Source organism: Musa acuminata, chromosome BXJ1-11 (genome assembly GCF_036884655.1).
Source record: "Musa acuminata AAA Group cultivar baxijiao chromosome BXJ1-11, Cavendish_Baxijiao_AAA, whole genome shotgun sequence".
In the NCBI taxonomy this organism is placed as follows: Eukaryota; Viridiplantae; Streptophyta; class Magnoliopsida; order Zingiberales; family Musaceae; genus Musa; species Musa acuminata.
The window spans coordinates 32618734-32639091 of record NC_088337.1 but is presented as its reverse complement, the minus strand read 5'-3'; the positions used below and the strand labels follow the sequence as shown (position 1 = coordinate 32639091).

Below are 20358 nucleotides of genomic sequence, written 5' to 3'. Positions count from 1 at the left end.
TATCCATTGATGGTGTACATAAGCAATCTTCTCTAGGTCAGAATATGGAGCAAGGCAACTGTGATCCAGTGAACTGTGTTCTCGTAGACAAGAGTGGGTAGAGTTTTAATGTGCTTATGGTTTAGCATGTATTGCTGGTTTTCTCTTTTTGGCTCTGAGAAGTAGATTTGTGTCCTGCTGGTATGGATTAGATGAGTTGTCTTACCGTCCATAAGAGCACATTGCTGAGTATTCATCGAAAGCATGATGTGTGATCGGGAGGGAAGGAGCGGGGGGAGGAGGAGGGGAGGGGGGGGCGGTGGGGATGGGAGAGGGGTGGCAGCAGAAGCGTCCGCCAGAATCTCGCCCCGAGAATCTAACCTCCGCACCAAAAACAAATAAAAACTCATCTCCTCCGTAACTCGCCACCCTCTCACCCAAACGGAACGATCCATTATGGGACCCAAGGGTATTTAAATCAAACAAAAAAATAAATACGAACCAAATTGATTTTATGAATGATTCATATCCTTCTTTGCTTCAAATTGATTTAAATTAATTTTGATTAAAAAAACCAACTCTATTGAATTAATTATCTTAAACCCTTAATCGATTAATTAAACATGGGTTTAATTTCATAAATATTATATTATCATCCAATTGAACCAAAAAATATTTAAAATTATAAACTGATTAATCAAATCAGATCAATCAATCTTTGAAACAATCCGATTAAATAGATTCGATAGTTAATGAAGGTACACTACTTCCCTTTTTTTCTTGGGATGATAAGAGGCATAGAAGTTTGGCTCATATAAATATCATCAGAATTGCAATTATATCCTTCGAACGGTCTCTTTTTTTGTGTGCATTATTATCTCTTCATACATCAACTTGATGCAACTTTCAACAACTATATTGATCCTTTTTGGCACTCATATCCTATTGTCATTTTAATTTTCACCATGTGTTCCTAGTAACGACTCACTGGAACAATACCAAACTTGTTTGCTACGTCCTTGTATGGGCATATCAGCAGTTCCGTAAGAGTTCCATAGTGATTTCAAACAGGTTTACCAACCAGAGTTCTATTGTCCTATCTATGTAACAAGTTCCACAGTGATTTCGCAAAAGAGTTGCTATGTCCTATCTCGTCCTTGGGGTCACCACAGTTCTATTGATTAGCACACACAGATAGAGAAAAGATACACCCATCTCCGTTAGTGTTGATCTAAAACCAGGTTTAATTAAACATTAAAATACCTTTATGAATGAGAGCCATGATGAACACCTCGCAAACATTATAATCAAATAAAGTAGATATATATAATTAATTAGGAAGGCAGACCTATGTGTACTGGCAGTTCATAGACCCGAAAGTTTCTCGATCTCCTTGATGATTAGATCTTTCTCCTCTTCAAATTGATCATCTTCACCTACAGTAACACACAAAGTGAAAGTAGTAGTTGTCAGCTAATACAAGTGCTGGTCAGAGAGAAACAACTACTCAAAGATGCATCTTATTTATCAGCTGCTCATGTGTTTATTGGTTGTGGAGGGGAAAACAGAGGTAGGAGCCAATGTGAAAGTAAAAAAGAATGATGATTTATTTGTTCCTTTTTGGCCTAACCATACTGATGACAAGTTGGCCTTTCCAATGGGATGGCTAATTTTCCAATCTCTTTTGTGCATGAACATGTCTGATGGATAGCTTGTCGAAGAACAGATGCAATGACAGAATTTTACCTTTGCTCATAGGAAGATTTTGCAGTGACATCAAAAGTTCTTCATGGTTGTCTATCAGGACATTGATAATTTCCGGTGGCTTGTTTGGATTAGCCACAAATACCTAATTTCAAGAAAAAGAATTGTACAAGAACATTTATTAGTAGGAAGCCGATATTGCATAACAACTGTCTCTTAAACCATTAAAAAACCATTGTCAATAATAGAAAGAACCCATCTTATTCCTGGAGCTTAGGCTTCAGTTAAAAACCTATTGCAATTTATATCAAGAACACATCATCTTCCTGGTTAAATAGCAAATAACCCTTTCAGAAACCCTAGCAAAATACTATGAAAATGTGCCATAGAGAGAAAATGCACACATTCAAGCTGTAGTCAGATCGAGTTTAGATACAAAATCGAAATACTTTTTAAGGCAATACAAGGAACCATAAGCAACTGTGAATAATATATGACTTCAAACCAATTAGTTAACCAAAACTGAATCCTGAACTTTATGGTTCATCTTCATGTTAAACATCAGAAGATAGGAAACCATGAGAAATACCCACTGTCAGCAGGTTTCTAGTTGGAACATACAATTAGAAAAAATGTAACATAAAATGTGTCAAAAGGATGTGAGCGACAAACTACCTTAAAAATGTGGAAGGCAGAAATCTGGATATTCTTGCTTGTGTCCTGAAAAGAACATGGCACATGGACAAGAATACAAAAATGTACACATAAAATTAGGACATGTTATATGACAATTGAAACTTAATATAAACACCCCAAACAAATGATATCAAATGAAACAGAAACAGCATAAAAGAACTATTATCCCAGAAATCAATTTCAAGACATCAGGTACATATTTAAACATTCTATAGCCAACTATGGAGCAGAAATTTTGGCAGTCATTCCAAGCAAACAGATTTCAAAGTTCATAGGCATTCTCTTCTCTTTCTGGAGGTTCCCTAGTTGAAGCAGAAAATAACTAGATGAAGTGTTGACAGCTGAAGTCAATTATCTTTTTACAGGATATTGAGAAAACAGTCTATCAGCAGATATTTCTTAAATCAGGACAACTTTCACCCGTCCATGTGAAGAAAGAAACATTCAGCTGTGCATGCAGTGTCAAACTCTTTAAGGCCTGGAAAAATGAGCTTTAGCCACATTCTAATCCTTTTGATTCTTAATGTAGCCAAACATTTAAGACATCAAATCATATAAAATAGTATAGGATTAATTACCTTTGAAACCATCATCAAATCAAAGATCCACTATCTTGACACTGGTGACTAAGTAGCTTCAATATGTATCTTTATTTAGATGCCGAAGGCTCCTGTTGATTTTGTGGTCTTAATGGACAGGACAAATTTTATATGTTACCAGTGATTAAACTCCTCATCAAGTGTTGGATTGTGAACCGAGGGTGGGGTTAGAGAAAATAGAGAGAGGTTGCAGGTAGGGGTTGCCGGTCAAGTGGTTAAGAGGGAGAGGATTTTAATAAATTATATTTGTCAGGATCTGATGCAATTTTACTGAAATAAGGGACAGAAAGGGTAAAACACATTTTGTGCCCACTCATATGAGCTATATACCAGAACTAAGCAGCATAACCATTTATGGAAAGATTATCTGGAGCTAATATAAGTTTGTCGCCCTCTTAACAGGCATCTGGATATGAATCTATATATAATTTAAATAGAATCAAACTCCTCTATCATTTTGCACATTACTGAACATATGCACAGGATCCCCAACCATTAAAAATACCAAATATTAAAGATCTCATTGGAAAACATAGAAACCATGAAATAATAGCACGAAAACCAAAAATATACTTTAAGAAACATACAATAAGCTAGTAAAACTAGAGTTGTAGAAATATGATGAAAAATCATGTACCTTTAATAGTGCCATCATAATATTCAAGAATCGAACTTCTAGAATGAAGCGCTTCATTGTTTGCAGATTTTGGGATTCCAAAAGGAAATCCGAGAGAATCTAAACAATAATTGACATGAATGCAATTATAAAAGACAGAAACTTTGAGACGGAAGCTAAATGTAGATTACTGATAGAACTAACCTTCAAGGATTGTCTTCTTGTTACATAGTTTGGAGATGTCAGTAGCTTCTCATATAGCTCAAAGAACTGCAACGACACTCTTCAATCAGACAACTTGACAGAGCACGCCGAAACATCTTACCCAACTAACATACCAACTTTCCAGCAAATTATCACAATAAGTTGGATTTGGGAAAATTTAATCAATGAACAACTGAGTTGGTACATGAAGAACTTATTAGCAGACCTGATCATAATGTGAAATCAGAAACTCAGAGACAACAGTTTCATGCTTTATAAGCAAGTCCTGCAAAAATTGTCCATAAGTAAATATAGGAGAATGCATGAACATAATTCTGGAGTCTACAGCATGAAGATAAGTAAAAGCCAAATGCAGAGTGTTACTAAAACTGACCTTGAAGGTAGCAAGAGCATCTGAAGCTATATCAAAGGTCGGCAGTTCCACATATTTGAAAAATAATTCAAAGCTATTTGATTCCAAGATACATCTGAAAGATCACTACAAAATCAAAATGCATTCATAATCAAAAATTAATTGTCATAAGATAATGCAAATGTTATGTTTAAAATTCCTTATACACCTAGCTGTAAAATATTACAGTTTTATTTATCATACTCATACATGAAGTTAATTAAGATGCCATGTTCCTTAATGGACCAATGGTAAAACACAGGTTTAGTGTCACTACACTTGGAATTATCCAAGGTGTCAATCATAGACAAGCATGAAGGATTACTTGAAGCTATAGGAAATCAAACTACATGCCTTTAAATGACCCAACTTAGTGTAATCAAACATTAAGAGGCTTTATGGAAGCTGCCAGCAGCCAAAAAAGTCCTGTTCTACTGGGAACTCTTGCACAAAAAACTCCCTACTGTTGACGAACTTGCCACCATGCAGACAGCTCCTCCTCGTCTCTGTTGGTTATGCGAAAATGACATTCAATCCATTAACCACCTCTTTTTACAATGTGAATTCTCAGTAAACATTCTTTTTTCAGCTCCATCTGAACATCCACTTCAGCATGAAGGAGTGGCACTTGGGAAGCTGGCTCAGTGAAGGAGATGATTTGTCTTTGTTGAATGTTTTTGATCCTAAGAGCCTTAATTGCCATGGGTTTTTGGTTTCTGTCGCGGCAAACTAGAAGTGATGCCAAATTTAATCAGCCTAAACCCAAGGCAATTTTGCTGATTCCAAGTTTCCTGAAGGGACAAATGAGAGATTTCTCATGAAATAGATCGGAGACACCTGCTGTAGGGTTGGTTCAAACTTAATTCAGATGGTTCTTGGTCTAGTCCAAACAAGAATCATGGTATTGGCTTTGCCATTTATGATTCTAATGACAATATTCTGTTTGCAGGTAGCAGATTCACCGAGGACAATATGCTAAAGGCTGTTAGATTCTAGCTATTAAAGAAGGCCTCAATTTGCTTTGAAGGAAGGCATCAAATGCTTGTAGTTGGAGTGTGATGCACTCAATTTGGTTTATAATCTTACAGAAGAACCCCTCCTCGGAGGATTTTAAATGTTGTCAATGGAAATTTTCCGTTTATCAAGTCTTTTTGAGGCTCTTAGAATCCAGCATGTAATAGAGAAGCTAAAGGTCTTGCCAATTGGGTGGCAATTTTTGCAAGATATTCTCATACCACCTTTTTCTCCTGTTGTCTCCTCTGATCTTGAGGGGCACTTCATGAGCATTTTTTGCCTAATTAATGTTGGTTGAGAAAAAAAACTCTATCCTACATAAATAAACCATCATATAATACTTTATATCAATGGACCACTCTGTGCTGAAAATCCTGATGTAGACTTGACATCCAAATGTCACCAAAATCTATAATGTCCTGTTTGAGGCTGACTGGATGGGCAAACTGAACAATGTCAAATTCTTTTGTCAATAGAAAATGTAATTAGAGTATAAAATTCTTGTCTTGCTCAATAGATGTTTCAGCAGAAAAAGTCTAGGCATATATAGATAAAGATCACAAACACATTTTCGAGTAAAAAATTTTTGTGTGATTACTTTCCAGTGAATGGTAAAAAAAAGTTATGTTACTTTATCAAGAATGGTATAATTTGTGAACTATAAATATGATGAGTAGCATAACTTCAATTAATGAGTAGCATCTGTGGGGCTATAATTAGTGGAATTTTGAAGATGCAGATGATGTCACATCACGTCCTCATCAAAAACACCCAGACATATAATTCTTGGTTAGTTTGGACAAGCACATGAAACAAAAAGAACACCGATAACCGATAACAATATGATCATATTCATAATTTTGAGAAAGCTAAACATAAATACCAATCTAAATTATTTAAGCATGAAGTATGATGATTAATTTGATTATATACTTGCAGAAATGTTAACAGAAGAATAAGATAGAAAGATAATGATTACAACAACCCAAGGATTTCTGATAGCTTACTTTGCAAGAGTTGGATATTTGATGCACTCCCTCAACATGTTACCACAGCTCAATGCAATTTCTTTGTTGTTGTAGCTGCTCGGAAAAGAACTAACTCAATGAAGCTTCAAGACTGACTAATTGGAAACTTCAACAACTCAAGGAGGAAAAAAACAGAAAGATGACACAGTTGAAATATAGAAACAATGCAAAGAATCCTAACAGCGAATGGTAGTAAAGAAAAAAAAAAATGGACCACTCCCCTATGACTGGATGACTGGGAAGATAGGAAAGTATTGTTGTAGATACTGAAGATTAGGTGACAAATCAACTATGCACAAAAGACAGCACTCACCAGATGACAAGGAAATCCACAAGTTCCAAATTATTCTCAATATATTCCACACAGCAATTCTGCATCAATAAACTGGACCAACAGTACACCAAATCTTTTCTGGCCTGCTTATGAAAGCATCAGTTAGCTTTGGCACCATTGATGATTAAACTTACATCAAATGAAAGCTAAACTCACTTCCCAACTCAATGATGGCAACTTATGAACGAAAAGAGCAAGAACATCTCCTTTGCATATTTCAATAGCCAACTGTGAAATATGATCTTCATTTGGTTCAACTTCTCCATCCCCTGAAAGCATTTGTCTCATAGAAAGGATATTCTTTTGAACTTCTTCAAGAGCCTAACATAACAAAATATAATTTCTTAGAAAATGAAATAATGAAAAGATGTGCAAGAGACATCACTATCTCTCTAGATTTGCTTTGTACATATTTCTCTTAAAAGGTTCACTTTGCATTGGTTCTGATATATTCAAAGAAAGTGTAATTAAGCTGCCTTTAAACATACAAGTGTGACAGTTGAAGGTGAGTAGAATTACAAAGTACAAAAGCAAAACTGCTCTACGAGTACAAGGTCAGCCATCAGGCAAAGAATTGGGTGCTCGCCAGCATAGGATAGGAATGCACGCATGAAGATCTTAGTTCTAGACTTGTGCTGCAGCATGCTTACAAGAAGAAGGGACAATGAGTTTAGAGCCTAGACAAATGAAACACCAAAAGAAATATATATGGGCGAAGGTGGCATCAATATTCTTATAGTCTCGTTATTAGGTTAGTACTAAAGTATTGAAAACCTTGATACCCTTTGCAGGATTCATACTTCTAGATATATATGATCAAGATTGGACACTAAAAGCATCCTTGCTAGGATCAAAGTCCGAGACAATCTATATCATATGCTATACAGGATGGAGTAGAGGATCGACAATATGTTAGCTACTTCAGTCTTTCACCTTATGGACTGCACTGGTGGACACAAAAAATTGCACAGGATTGAGAGATTTCTTCCTTGATCGGACTGAATATGTTCAAGAAGAATCCAAAAGCCCGCATAAGAGTTATCAACCACGCCCAAACAGGCAGATCGAACAAAACGGCATCTCAAAAGCAGAAGATCGAGAACATCAAAGAAATTTCCACAAATAACTCGATCGGATAGGTAATTGACATAATGCAAACTGAGTAAATCGCAAGCGATCCGTTCAAATCTTAGATCTACAACGCATTTAGGAGAAATAAGCAGATTTAATGATCCGGCGGTCGATCGGAAAACACGAGAAGATCAAGACCGGATCAGAGGGGGGGGGGGGAGACAACCTTAGCAAAGGTGCTGGTGTCGAGGGCCAAGAAGCTCTCCTTGATGGCCTTGGCGAGCTCCGCCGGCGTCGGCTTGGGCCGCGGCGACGACTTGAACAAGAAGGACATCGGCGCGCTTCGCCTCGACTGGCACTCCCTATCTTCGCCCCAAAGCAAAGTCGGTCCAGAAAAGTAGACGTCGCCACGGTTCGATGCTGCTTTTGTCGAGTATGATTCGGTTCCGTCCGGTCCGGTTCGATGAGTGGAGACGTCAGCTTAACATACAATACCCGCTGGCTTATAGTCTCATCGGTAGGACTCAGGCGGATGGTATGCCAATGGGTGACAAACTCATGGTGATGTGTCTCTGCCACGGCAAGGACCATGCGGGACCCAAAAGTATGTGGTTCCAGAATATTCTAAAATTTTAATTGAGTTAGTTCTTAGGAGCAACTTATTTGCTTAAAATAGTTCAAGACCTGACATGGGTTTCGGATTCTACGATTTCAGATCCGGAACTGATTCTGGTTTCTAATTTTGGTTTGGATCGATGATTTTTATTTTTAATTAAAATAAGTTAAAATAAGATTATTTATAATTTAAAGATATTTGTTTTAATAGCGACTCATGATCAAACCATCTATCTCGGATTTTGATTCGATTTGATTTTAATTTCAGTCTAATTCGATTTCATTCCGATTTGATAAAAAATATTTAAATACATATAGTTGAGTATAATATGGATTAAAAAATTAAATCTCTATGTTAGAATCTTGCTTGATAATTTTTGAAGACGTTGAATAGTTTAACTAGTAAAGATTTTGATTGATAATAGAAAAATCCTTAAATCCAATCTTCATCACCTATTTGGAAGAAAAAATAAATTAATCCATATTTATTAATTATATTTTTTTAAGTAGAAAATTTTAATCACAATTTAGAATAGAATGAAAAAAGCACAACAAGCTATATAACCACATATATTGACAGAAATATGGATGGGTATTTAACTAAAATTTAACTTTTTCAAATGAAAATAATTTTCTCTTGGATTATTAAAAGAACTATATTTAGATAAATAAATAAATATATATATATTGAGTTATTTTTAATGATCATAAGATTATGGTAATTAAGAAAGTCATCATGCCAAAATCTATAAACACTCTCACATCTTGCAAAACTAGTCTGTAAATTATATTCTCTAGGGAAAAAAAATCATATTTAGCAATGGATACTCTATAAAAAATGATAAATAATATAGAGTGTTTCTCAAAAACTAAACTAAGGCATAGTCTCAACATTATTTTCAGTCACACATGTGGATGGATATGTGACTAAAAATTAACTTCTTACAGAAAAATAGTTCTCATGGATCGTAAACAAGAATTTTATTTAGGAAAATACACATTGAAAGCTGTTGAAAGGTGGACAGGAATAAAAAAATTTAGATAAATAATCTAGAAATAAAAAAGTTAATTTTGAAAAAGTAATATATTTTTCCTAATCTTTCAAGTTTTCTTATTAAAAGTTCAAGAAAATAAATTATAATAAATAAGGTTCACAATTTCGACCCATTTTGGTATACCAACTAATGATCGGTATAATATACCTAATATATATATATATATATATATACCTAAAATAGCTCCAAATATACCTAAAATTTTTTAAAATATTAAAAATAGCTCTAAAAAACCTAAAAAAAAATTAGAATTTCTAAATTGGAAATAAATATAAATATAGTATAATTTTAGTAAAAAAATCTAACTTAGGAAAAAATAGTGATAAATATCTTTTTTCGGAGAAGTACCTTTGTCGTACATTTCGAATTATCCTTTCGTTAATATTGAATTATCTATAAAAAAATAATTTAAATTATTAGATTTTTATTAATAATTTAAACTTTAAAATTTAAATAAATTAAGTAATCAATGGATTAATATACTTAGTTCTACCACAAAAGAGAACGATATAGCTCCATAAGTGATGGATTGAAATCATTGATTCTATGTATTAGTATATCAATTTGATATGTTTGTCAAACTCAATCCTAAATTTGATTCCATAACATAGTATATTGATGCATCGTATGTAATTGGTGCATTAATATAATGATAATCGTAATCTGATCATCATGAATCACATATGTCCAAAGTGACTCCTAAAGTAAATATGATTATGGAGAATGTCATAATTTTTATTTTCATCACTAATATGCTATTCTGTATCATAAGATCAACTATGACCAACTATCAATTGTAATATTGTTAGTCATAAGATTCTTCATGATATGATGGTTGTAAATACGATAAGCTTTGCTCTATGTCTATATTGTATAAGTTATGTCATATATTCTCAAAATCATCCACTGTCATTGGCTCCTTCCGTCATATTTAGATTGAAGAAGATCTTATTCTTAATCGTCTAAAATTTGATCTAATAAAAAAATCATAGTTTTCTAACTTTGTTGAGTTGGAGAGTAAAATATGAGAATAAGAAAGAGATGTAAATGAGAACAAGTCTGAGAAAGTTAAAGAGATCGAGAGAGTAATATGAACTAAAAAAGGAGGCAAAAAGAGTTAAAAAAATATATTCCTCTAATTCAAATGATCAATTTGATTATTTAAAATGGGGTGATCTTAGCCCTTCATCGATAATAATCAAATTTTGATTGTTACTATTTGGTATAGACCTCGTATCGTCTGATATAAGTTAAATTATGATATTGTTTAGTAAAGGATGATTCCTATATGGATCATTCATCGGATAGATATATATCATTTATGGCCAGCGGTATGGGTCGATATAGTGAACCACGATAGTAAGGATGATGGTTTGCAAGAATCTCTCTTTAAGAGAGAGAGATATATATATATATATACTCGCGCGCGCCCGCACAAAGAAGTGTTGCTCTCTGTGTATCTGAATGCCTTCAGTCTTCCGTCTTCTCTGCGTGCCATACTCAGCTTTCTAATGGCAGCAGAAGTGGTGTTTGTTTCGATCACCTCCTTCCTTGTCTAACTTTGGAGCATTCCTTGGATTGCTTCGGTTGACCCCTCGTCAACCTCAACGTGCCTTCCACCGGCAGGAATAGGCTTCGTTAGATATTAGTACCGGATGAAGTCCACCGCAGAGGAGCTGGTCTCCCGTGCCTCGCGCGCTTCCGCACGCTGCTTCCCACCACCGTCGAAGGATCCGCCGCTGTTCTCGCCCGCCCCACCCTGTTATCACTCCTTTAACCTTCTCCTCCTCCACCTTTCCTCATGGATTCTTTCCCTCCTCTTCTCCTTCGCATCTGACGCCGCCTTCGTAAGACCTCCGTTTCCGGTAGAGGCAGGATGGCCTCCTACCTTCGCCGCCACGGCCTCCTGTCCTTCGTCCTCCTCGTCGTCGCCGCAGACTGCGCCACCTCCGCCTCCAGCATCCGCATCGATGTCATCCGGCGCCCCTCCAGCACGACCTCGTCCATTCCCGCGTTCCGGGAGGCCCCCGCCTTCCGGAACGGCGACGAGTGCGCGTCGCCGTCCGCCGCGGGGCGTGTCGAAATCGCCATGACCCTCGACGCCAACTACCTGCGCGGTACCATGGCCGCCGTCCTCTCCATCCTCCAGCACACCTCGTGCCCCGAGAGTGTCACCTTCCACTTCCTCGCCGCCCGGCTCGAGGCCGAAGTCCTCGCCAGCATCCGCTCCGCCTTCCCTTACCTCGACTTCCGCGTGTACCGCTTCGACTCCGCCCGCGTGCGCGGCCGCATTTCCCGCTCCATCCGCCATGCCCTCGACCAGCCGCTCAACTACGCGCGCATCTACCTCGCTGACATCCTCCCTCCTGAGGTCCGCCGCGTCATCTACCTCGACTCCGACATCATCGTCGTCGACGACATCCGCCACCTGTGGGAGGTGGAGCTCGGAGACCATGTGGTGGCGGCGCCGGAGTACTGCCACGCCAACTTCACCAAGTACTTCACCGACGCCTTCTGGTCGGACGCCACGCTCTCCAGCACGTTCGTCGGCCGACAGCCCTGCTACTTCAACACCGGGGTGATGGTCATGGACGTCGAGAAGTGGAGGTCGGGTGGCTACACCAAGATGGTGGAAGACTGGATGGCGGTGCAGAAGCAGAAGCGGATCTACCACTTGGGTTCTCTGCCACCATTCCTCCTGGTACTGGCCGGAAACATCAAGGCAGTGGATCACAGATGGAACCAGCACGGCCTGGGCGGAGACAACATCGAAGGCAAGTGCAGGAGCCTTCACCCAGGGCCTATCAGCCTTCTCCATTGGAGTGGCAAAGGAAAGCCTTGGTTGAGGCTGGACTCCAGAAAGCCTTGTGCTGTGGACTACCTTTGGGCACCCTACGACCTCTACAGGTCTTCGTTACCCACCTTAGAAGAGTAAGGCGGTCTGGCGAGGTGAGAAGAGACAAGGTCTAGATTCTACAAGGTGAAGAAGACAAAGGCAATGACGAGGAGACACAGAGATAGGATACTCCGATGGGTGCAAGAGGAGGACCCATAAAAAGTTCGTGAGAAGTGACCTCAACATACCAACATAGTGTGCAGGGAGAAGACCTGCAAGTAGAGAGAGAGAGGGGGAAGAAGACAAGTGAGAGGCGTTGAAGAGGGGCTTCATGGGGGACTCGATGATCATTAGATGCAGCGGTGGGATTTCCTTCCGCCATTGAATTGTTCATACTTTTTAGGTCTCGGTCGTGACTGTGTGTGTGTTGTGAGGAAGGAAACAGAAACAGCAAAAAGTATTTCTTATAATTTCTCTAACTTTTCTCGGCATGTATAAATGTCAAGATTGTGTGTATAAGCAAATACATTGCGGCTGAATTATTTAGATGGTCATTCAATTATAATCTTTGCACATGTGACATGAAACGATCGAACATAATTGTCAAAATCGAAGTAGATAATAGTTTGACCAAGTTGGTTGAATATTATCTATCATGCATACCAATAATTGGATTTTAATGCTTATAAATTTCCTTCATGATAGATTTATGACCTCGATTAATGAAGGATGATGAGTTCGTGCTCACGGAGGACTCCCCCTGTAATTGTCGCGCTTTAGATCATCAGATATATTTGATCATCAACCACACATTCCTTCCTTCACCTTATCTCATCATACCAATCCGTGCCTTCTCTGCCACCCACTGCCTTGTGACCAAATCATTCGTATACCCACACATCGTTCTCCTCCTCCTTCTCCTCCATCCCATTTCTAGCTCTAATAACCGCGCCGATGATTTGTTGGTGTCTCGGCCCATCTTAACGGAAGTAATCAGAGGAATCCAACAAAGAGGGGGAGGAGTGTTGGGGTGAGCAAGAAGGCCGAGGGGGAGGCAGATGGCGGAGGCATCGGGTGGGGGGCCGCCCGAATTCGATCTGCCTGAGGCGGTGTTGTCGGCGCTGCCCACCGACCCCTTCGAGCAGCTGGACGTGGCGCGGAAGATCACCTCGATCGCCCTCGCCACCCGCATCTCCGCCCTCGAGTCCGAGGTCTCCGCCCTCCGCCTCCGTCTTTCCGAGCGGGACGACATCGTCGCCGAGTTGCGCGCCAAGCTCGAGGACCTCGACGCCTCCCTCGGCGACGTCTCCGACCGGCTCGGCCGCGCCCAGGACGAAAAGGTCCGACGCCTCTTCTTCTAATGCTCCTTTGCGAACCCCACCGTTGGTCCATCGGCTCTTTTCTCATGCCCTTCGCCCTTCTCAGGAGACGCTCTTGAACGAGAACGCGACGCTATCCAACACCATCAAGAAACTCAACCGAGATGTGTCCAGGGTACTCGTTCCCCTTCCCATTCATTCCACTTCAGTTTGTTCATCTCCGAATCAGATTTTGTTTGATTAATACATTACCAAGTTTCTCGATAAGGGTCAATCCCTTTGTTCGGCATTGTTTTTCTATAGACAAACTTCGATTCTATTACAGCGACCAAGTTAGAATTGGTCTGTCCCGGTTATTTTGGATGATAATTAATTAAAGTTCCACATTTGTTTTCTTCTCAAGAAAGAATTCGAGTCTATGTTGAATTGGTTTATACACTTAGAACCTGAACATTATAGTGTTCAACTCAAATTGTGCACTCCCCTTTCTTCGACACACTCCTTTAAGAAGCTGTTGCAACTAAGGGGTGCAATTTGACCTCCAGAGCAAGGTTCCGCTTCTTATCTGATTCAATTGGCAGCAAGACTCTTAACTAAACTCAATCTGCAGTATTAGTCCTATAGGTTTTATGCTTCAGTACTTTGAATTGGCTACTTGGAAGCAGCCAATTGATTTGAATTTATCCACCATGCACCTTCCAAAATGTAAATGTTCCCATATTATGAGCATACTACTACTTGGTAAGCAACTTTTTTAGTTTTCTTGAAAAATCAGCAGCTCTGTGGAGTTAACAACCAGCTAATTGATTGTAAAATTTTGTCTTACAAATATTGAAGCCTGACTGGTTTTATGTTCTGTTGTATAACCTATGAATACATTGATGTGACAAAGGCTTGAATGATATTAACGAGAATTATTACATGATAGGTCAGGGATTTTCGTATCTCTGATGGATCTTGGAACAAGACTTTCAGATAATTCCAGTCTGTGCTCAGTTGCTTAAGGAACACTTTGTTGTGTCTGAAGGATGAAGACAAAATTGTCTTCTTGGGATTCAAATGTGTACTTACCTATGCATCTTAGTCTAATCTATTCACATAGGAATCAACATCATTTTACCTATGCATCTTAAATTCTTTAGTATACTGTTTGTTCTTAGTATTCTTATATCTTCATTTATTTTGTGTAGTTGGAAATTTTTAAGAAGACACTTATGCAGTCTCTGCAAGATGAAGAAGAAAGTCCAGTAAGTGACTATGTTGCAAAATCTACATGCAGTAATGAATTAATGACTATGTTGCAAAATCTTCATTCTTTAATGGATTGATTTTAATAGATTAATCCTCTCACTGAAGATTTTCTAGGACAAAGTGTGGATGCATTCTTACTTTGCTCAACTTTGAGTTTTTAGTATTTGGAGTCAATAAAGTAGTGATTTAACCACGATCATTTCTGTGCAGCAAGGAGTTGCCAGGGTGGCACCAAAAGTATCAGAAACAGCTAGTTTCTCAAGTGGATCGCTTGTTGAAGGTATTGCACCAACTGATCCTGATTTTCAAATAATTTTTCTTAGATCACTCTAAATTATCAATGGTATATAGCATATCACCGAAAAGATTCATGTAACATAAATATATCATGTGGTGGATAAATAAGACTTAGGACACTGAATGAGTTCACTGTTGGAAATTCTTTGTAATTCTTGTCAGATGACGAAGTTGGATCATCTCCAATAAAATATTCTCAGCAAAGTCGATTATCTGAAACTGGAAGTTCTCTTTCAGAGCAAGGTGGTTCTGGTGAAATAGATGGTATGCTGATTATTATGTTTAGCATTTTGGTGGAGACCAATATTAGATACTTCAATTCATAAGTCATTCTTACTGCTTTGTTTCAGGCTCCAAAGAGGGCAGAGTATTTGGTTCATTAGCATCACTTGGTAGCACACCGAGACTTACTCCTCCAGGTTCTCCACCAAGGCGGCATTCTATTTCAGTTGCAACCACAAGGAACATGTTTGAGGAAAGGTCATCTGTATTTTCTTCCTTGCCGTCAAGCCATCACAACTCAATGAGCTCTCCCTTTGACACTGGAGCCCAAGCAGGTGAGTTTTCAATGTTTCTCACTGATAATATATGATTTATGGAACTGAACAGGTTGCCAAAGTTTCTTTCTTTACTCTGATTTAGGAGGCTATAAAGTGCTGTCAAATAAATAAATAAATAATGGAATATGAACAAAATTTTGCAAATGAAGATAGGATGGGACATATGGACCTGGCTGGCTGATCATCTGACATTTTAACTAAATGCATAAATCTTTAGTCAGAAAAGAATTGGAAACTGAATTAGAATATAACATTATGTTTGCTGTTTTTCTTTATTATTAAATATGAATCAGAGAAATTATTGTTTAGTCGAGAGTTAATTTGTTTTTCTTGCATAAATTTTTATGGCAATGATGAACAGGTCTGTATACATCCTAGTGTGATAAGCAGTCATCCAATTTTAACAATGCCAAATTTATCAACATTTTAGTCTTCTCTGGTTGAGAACAACTGCAACTGAGTGCAACAATAAATTTGTTTCTGGAAGTGTTAAAAAGTATTGAATTTTGATGAAACAGCCATGAAGTTCTAGATTAAGATGTTCTACTGTCTGCTCTCTTCCCCCTTCAATATCATCCATGTGAAAGAAAATCTAGATGCTCGATATACCTAAATCACCGTAAAACATACCAAACATTATGTGAGGATAAAGAAAAAAGAAGGATGAATGTCGACCATTTCACTATTCCAAATTGCACGGTAAAAATGTGAGGGAGGGAGAAACATATATATGTTGGATATATCTATCCATATTGAATTGCAGATATATCAATGATAGAATCATTTCTGATTGAAACATGGTTCATTCAGTATAAATGAACTGATGGAGGGTGGCAAAAAAGGTTCAAATAGCAGCATACACTTTTTCAAATATAGAAATCATTATCTAACGAATTCAACGGGTCCAAGCAAACAAAACAAATGGAAGAGATAGTTGGAATTCGAACTAGATCTTGGTGTCAAAGGGGATATGGCGAAATTGGTATACACTACAGACTTGATTGGATTGAGCCAAAACCTGCTAAGTAGTAACTTCCAAGTTTAGAGAAACCCTGAAATTAAAAAAGGGCAATCTTGAGCCAAATCCTTATTTTTAGAAAACAACTAGCAGGTCGCATGAGATGCCTTTGACATTCATGGTGTTTGGTCAGAGAATTTGGTTATCTGTTGTTTGAATATACCAGAATTGCATTTGCTAATTTCCACTCCAGTAGAAAATGCACAGAGTCTTACATTTTCCTGATTGCCCCACTGATCCATGAATCTTCTGTTTCAGGACGAACTCGAGTTGATGGAAAAGAGTTCTTCCGTCAAGTTAGGTATGTATAAGGGTCTATGGGGTAGCCCTGACAGGAACAAAATGATCATATTTGACTTGCAAGGATAGTTGTCTTTTAGTTCTTGAGCATAAATATGATTGTATGGAGTTTTAAGGGACATATATCCAACTTTCCTAGATAAAAAAAGCGCAATTCTACACTGATTTTGGTCATTACCCATTGTAAATATCACTAGTTGCTTTTTCACAACTTTTGCAAACATGAATCACTGGAAGTGGTGTTCTTCCTAAGGGGAAAAAAAAAAGTGCTTCCTTTCATGTAGTAATGAGAAAAAAAAAGAGTCGTTACAGAATCTGGTTTGTGAATTTAATCGTCTATAATGAACTATTGTGAGTTGTGTCATGCAGGAGCCGTCTGTCCTATGAGCAGTTTAGTGCTTTCCTGTCCAATGTCAAAGAACTGAACGCACACAAGCAAACAAGAGAGGTAGAGTATCACAAGCCCCTTCCCCTTTTCCTCCATTATCTCGATGTTCCTTGATCAAAGCTCTTTTTCTTATCCCATTCCAGGAAACACTGCGAAAGGCTGGGGAGATTTTTGGGCCTGACAACAAGGATCTCTATGCCATATTCGAGGGTTTGATTACCCGGAATCTCCATTGACAACGCTCTTCTACCGCCTCCTAAAGCTGCATAAGGCCAGTCGGTCACTGTTGATTTCATTTGTTTGTACTCAACATATACGAGTCTATTGTTCTGTGCGTCCAATCCATTGATGTCTACAGTTAATAATACCATCACTGCTGTTGCTGGTCTTTCAATAAAATATGGGAATATGTAGAGAAGTCATTATACTTAGCTTGTGTATTATGCAGTTCACAAAGGGGAATCCTCGAGACAAAACTCGTTGCTGTTTCATAGTTCAAGAACAAATAACATAACTTATGCTGGTTAGTACAAGGTGATTTGTGATCGATCTGGGGATTCAACTCGTGTCTGTATATAGAGAACACGAGTCTTTTATACTGTCAAGGCTTCTATTGACTTAGTCTTTTATTGGGGAGTTTCTTGTAATCATTTTGGCAAGTAATATATTGTTTGGCTTGATTAAATTAACTTGATTCAGAGTTGCAAGGGAATGAGAATAATAGGGGAAACAATAAGAAGTAAATAATAAAATGCACCTTTGAACAAGTAATTAATCTAATTAAATAAAAAAAAGGGGTATTACAATTGTAATTCTATAGCTATAGCATTTAAATAAGTAATATTAAAATTTAACTATCTTGAGAAATAAAAAAAACAGCTATTGCAATTGTATATAATTATTGTATATCATTTGAATAATTAATTAATATAACTATCTTGAAAAAAAAGAAACAGCTATTGCAATCGTGATTCTACAGCATTAAATAGGTCGTCTCATCGAGATTCGTGCGGATTCTTGATGGATGGATGGATGAGATCAAGCAGAGGCCAACTTATCTAAAGCCAGAGGATAAGAAGAGCTTTATTCCTTTCTTCCCTTCTGTTTCTGTCTCGTCTCTCCTCTCTCACGAAGCGTGCTCAGAAATGGCCACCGTCGTTTCCATTCGCTCCCTCCATGGCGTTCCCACGCTCTCCTCCCATTCTCCCGCCCACCGCGACCGGACCAGCCCTTCTCATCACTATTCGTTACCCCGCTCCCGTGGACCCAGATCTCTCCGCCTCAAAACCCTCGTCCTCCTCCCCTTTCCTTCCTTTCCCTTCTCTCCCTCTCGTCTCCACAACTCCACCTCCCTCTTCGCTTCCGCCGTCGCTTCCTACTCAGGCGACGAAGATGAAGATGTAGAACAATTCGAAGACGAGCAGCAAGATGATGATGAAGAGGAGCAGGTGTGGAACAGGTCGAAAGCGAGCACGAGAGCCGTCTTCCCGCGGCAAGAAGTGGGGCGGCTGTACGTCGGCAATCTTCCCTTCACCATGACTCCCGCCGAGCTCGCCGAAGTCTTCAGCGAAGCCGGCACCGTCGAGACCGTCGAGGTTCGTTCTCCTCGATCTCCTCTCCAGCAGTCGTCGCTGCCCGTTCTTTAGGTGTTGCGCTAACCCTTCACTTTCTGTGGCGTTCGCACCAGGTGGTGTACGATAGGGTCACGGAGCGGAGCCGCGGCTTTGCGTTCGTCACCATGGCCAGCGTCGAGGAGGCCAACGAGGCCATCCGTATGTTCGACGGTTCCGTGAGTCATACCAATTTGCTGATCTACTGCATGCATTCTTTCTCGTGATTGATTTGAATGTGAACGTGGCTTCTTGGTTGGATGATAATGCAGCAAGTGGGTGGCCGGACGGTGAAGGTGAACTTCCCAGAGGTGCCAAGGGGAGGGGAAAGGGAAGTGCTGGGGCCCAGGATGAGATCCCGCGGCTTTGTCGACAGCCCTTACAAAGTCTATGCGGGGAACCTCGGATGGAGTCTCACCTCGCAGGCCCTCCGGGATGCATTTTTCTCCCAGCCCGGCCTGTTGGGTGCTAAGGTCATTTTCGACCGTGATACCGGCCGGTCGAGGGGGTTTGGGTTCGTGACGTTTGCTTCCGCTGAGGAGTGCCAAGCTGCCATTGAAGCCATGAACGGAGTGGTATTGGTTCCATACTCTTTTGGGTTCCTGTTTGTTTCATGTTGCTTCACTTAATTATCACTTTGTTGTTGGATTAATTTGTCAAACTTATGGTGAAAAATTCTATGGATGTTTCTTGTAATTCAGGTGGTTGAAGGGCGGCCTCTGCGTCTGAGTCTTGCTGAGGGGAGACCATCCACGAGTTCTTCGCAGGAATCTAGAGTGGAGGCAGAGTCTCAGGGCAGCTCACTGGAGTCGAGTCTAAGCTACTGATTTGTTACAATAAGAGAATGGGCTGATTGGATTCTGTGGTTCTTGAGTGCTAGCCGACAGGTCTTATTCTGAAACGGGGACCATCATTTCTTATAGAGTGGAACTAGATATAGAAATATATGAGAGCTGGCATGATCATTAATTCAGACACCTGGAATGTTGACAAGCTTGCTTGCAAGTCAGCTAAATGCTTATGTTCCAGTTAATCCGATCAAAACTGTCAAACTGAAGAAACACGAGCTCCCTCTAATGCTTCTTATCTCCGAGTTTGCTCCCTTGTGTATTTTCTGCAAACTAAATTGAGATGAGCAGTTTCTGGTTTAGGTTTAGTTGTAGGAATTGTCTGTGTCATCTAAAATATTTTACAGCTGATCTATTAAGCTGTGTTCCTTTTAGACTTTCACTACACCAGGTAATTCCTCTTATTAAAGGTGTGGTCTTGAATCAATTTGCAGTGGGTCAAAATTTGTTTTCAAGTGTTTTCTTCTATGGTACTTAGGAAATGTGGATTTCTAACTTTTGTTGTTCTGTATAATTTTGATCCTATGGCTCAGTGAATGTGAATTCTTGACATACTTGTTTAGTGCTGTACATATATTAAAAGGAAACTTGGAAGACATTCTCT

The 20358-nt window shown here is 39.1% G+C and overlaps 4 protein-coding genes across 5 annotated transcripts; 3 read left to right on the top strand and 1 right to left on the bottom strand.

The window, feature by feature from the left end:
* Positions 1 to 1176: 1176 nt before the first annotated feature.
* LOC135597771 (uncharacterized) lies at positions 1177 to 8063 on the bottom strand. Its single transcript, XM_065091215.1, has 11 exons — positions 7884 to 8063; positions 6743 to 6907; positions 6566 to 6669; positions 6232 to 6306; positions 4193 to 4286; positions 4025 to 4084; positions 3799 to 3864; positions 3616 to 3714; positions 2359 to 2403; positions 1726 to 1828; positions 1177 to 1415 (listed from the first exon to the last, which is right to left on the bottom strand). The coding sequence occupies exons 1-11, from the start codon at positions 7989 to 7991 to the stop codon at positions 1345 to 1347; spliced, it is 990 nt and encodes a 329-aa protein (XP_064947287.1). The 5' UTR covers positions 7992 to 8063; the 3' UTR covers positions 1177 to 1344.
* A 2893-nt stretch (positions 8064 to 10956) lies between these two features.
* LOC135596677 (probable galacturonosyltransferase-like 4) lies at positions 10957 to 12649 on the top strand. The gene has a single exon (XM_065088737.1). The coding sequence runs from the start codon at positions 11204 to 11206 to the stop codon at positions 12260 to 12262; it is 1059 nt and encodes a 352-aa protein (XP_064944809.1). The 5' UTR covers positions 10957 to 11203; the 3' UTR covers positions 12263 to 12649.
* Positions 12650 to 13002: 353 nt separating this feature from the next.
* Positions 13003 to 17829, top strand: LOC135585301 (uncharacterized protein At4g15545-like). Of its 2 annotated transcripts, XM_065091213.1 has the most exons (9): positions 13007 to 13503; positions 13589 to 13657; positions 14673 to 14729; positions 14944 to 15013; positions 15193 to 15294; positions 15381 to 15587; positions 16867 to 16909; positions 17278 to 17356; positions 17440 to 17829. In XM_065091213.1, the coding sequence occupies exons 1-9, from the start codon at positions 13222 to 13224 to the stop codon at positions 17530 to 17532; spliced, it is 1002 nt and encodes a 333-aa protein (XP_064947285.1). In that variant the 5' UTR covers positions 13007 to 13221; the 3' UTR covers positions 17533 to 17829. The 2 variants fall into 2 exon arrangements, with proteins under 2 accessions (XP_064947286.1, XP_064947285.1); XM_065091214.1 differs by lacking the exon at positions 16867 to 16909 and having other exon boundaries at positions 13003 to 13503.
* A 558-nt stretch (positions 17830 to 18387) lies between these two features.
* On the top strand, positions 18388 to 20304 carry LOC103972384 (33 kDa ribonucleoprotein, chloroplastic). Its single transcript, XM_009386708.3, has 4 exons — positions 18388 to 18891; positions 18984 to 19085; positions 19179 to 19481; positions 19608 to 20304. The coding sequence occupies exons 1-4, from the start codon at positions 18442 to 18444 to the stop codon at positions 19731 to 19733; spliced, it is 981 nt and encodes a 326-aa protein (XP_009384983.2). The 5' UTR covers positions 18388 to 18441; the 3' UTR covers positions 19734 to 20304.
* Positions 20305 to 20358: the final 54 nt, after the last annotated feature.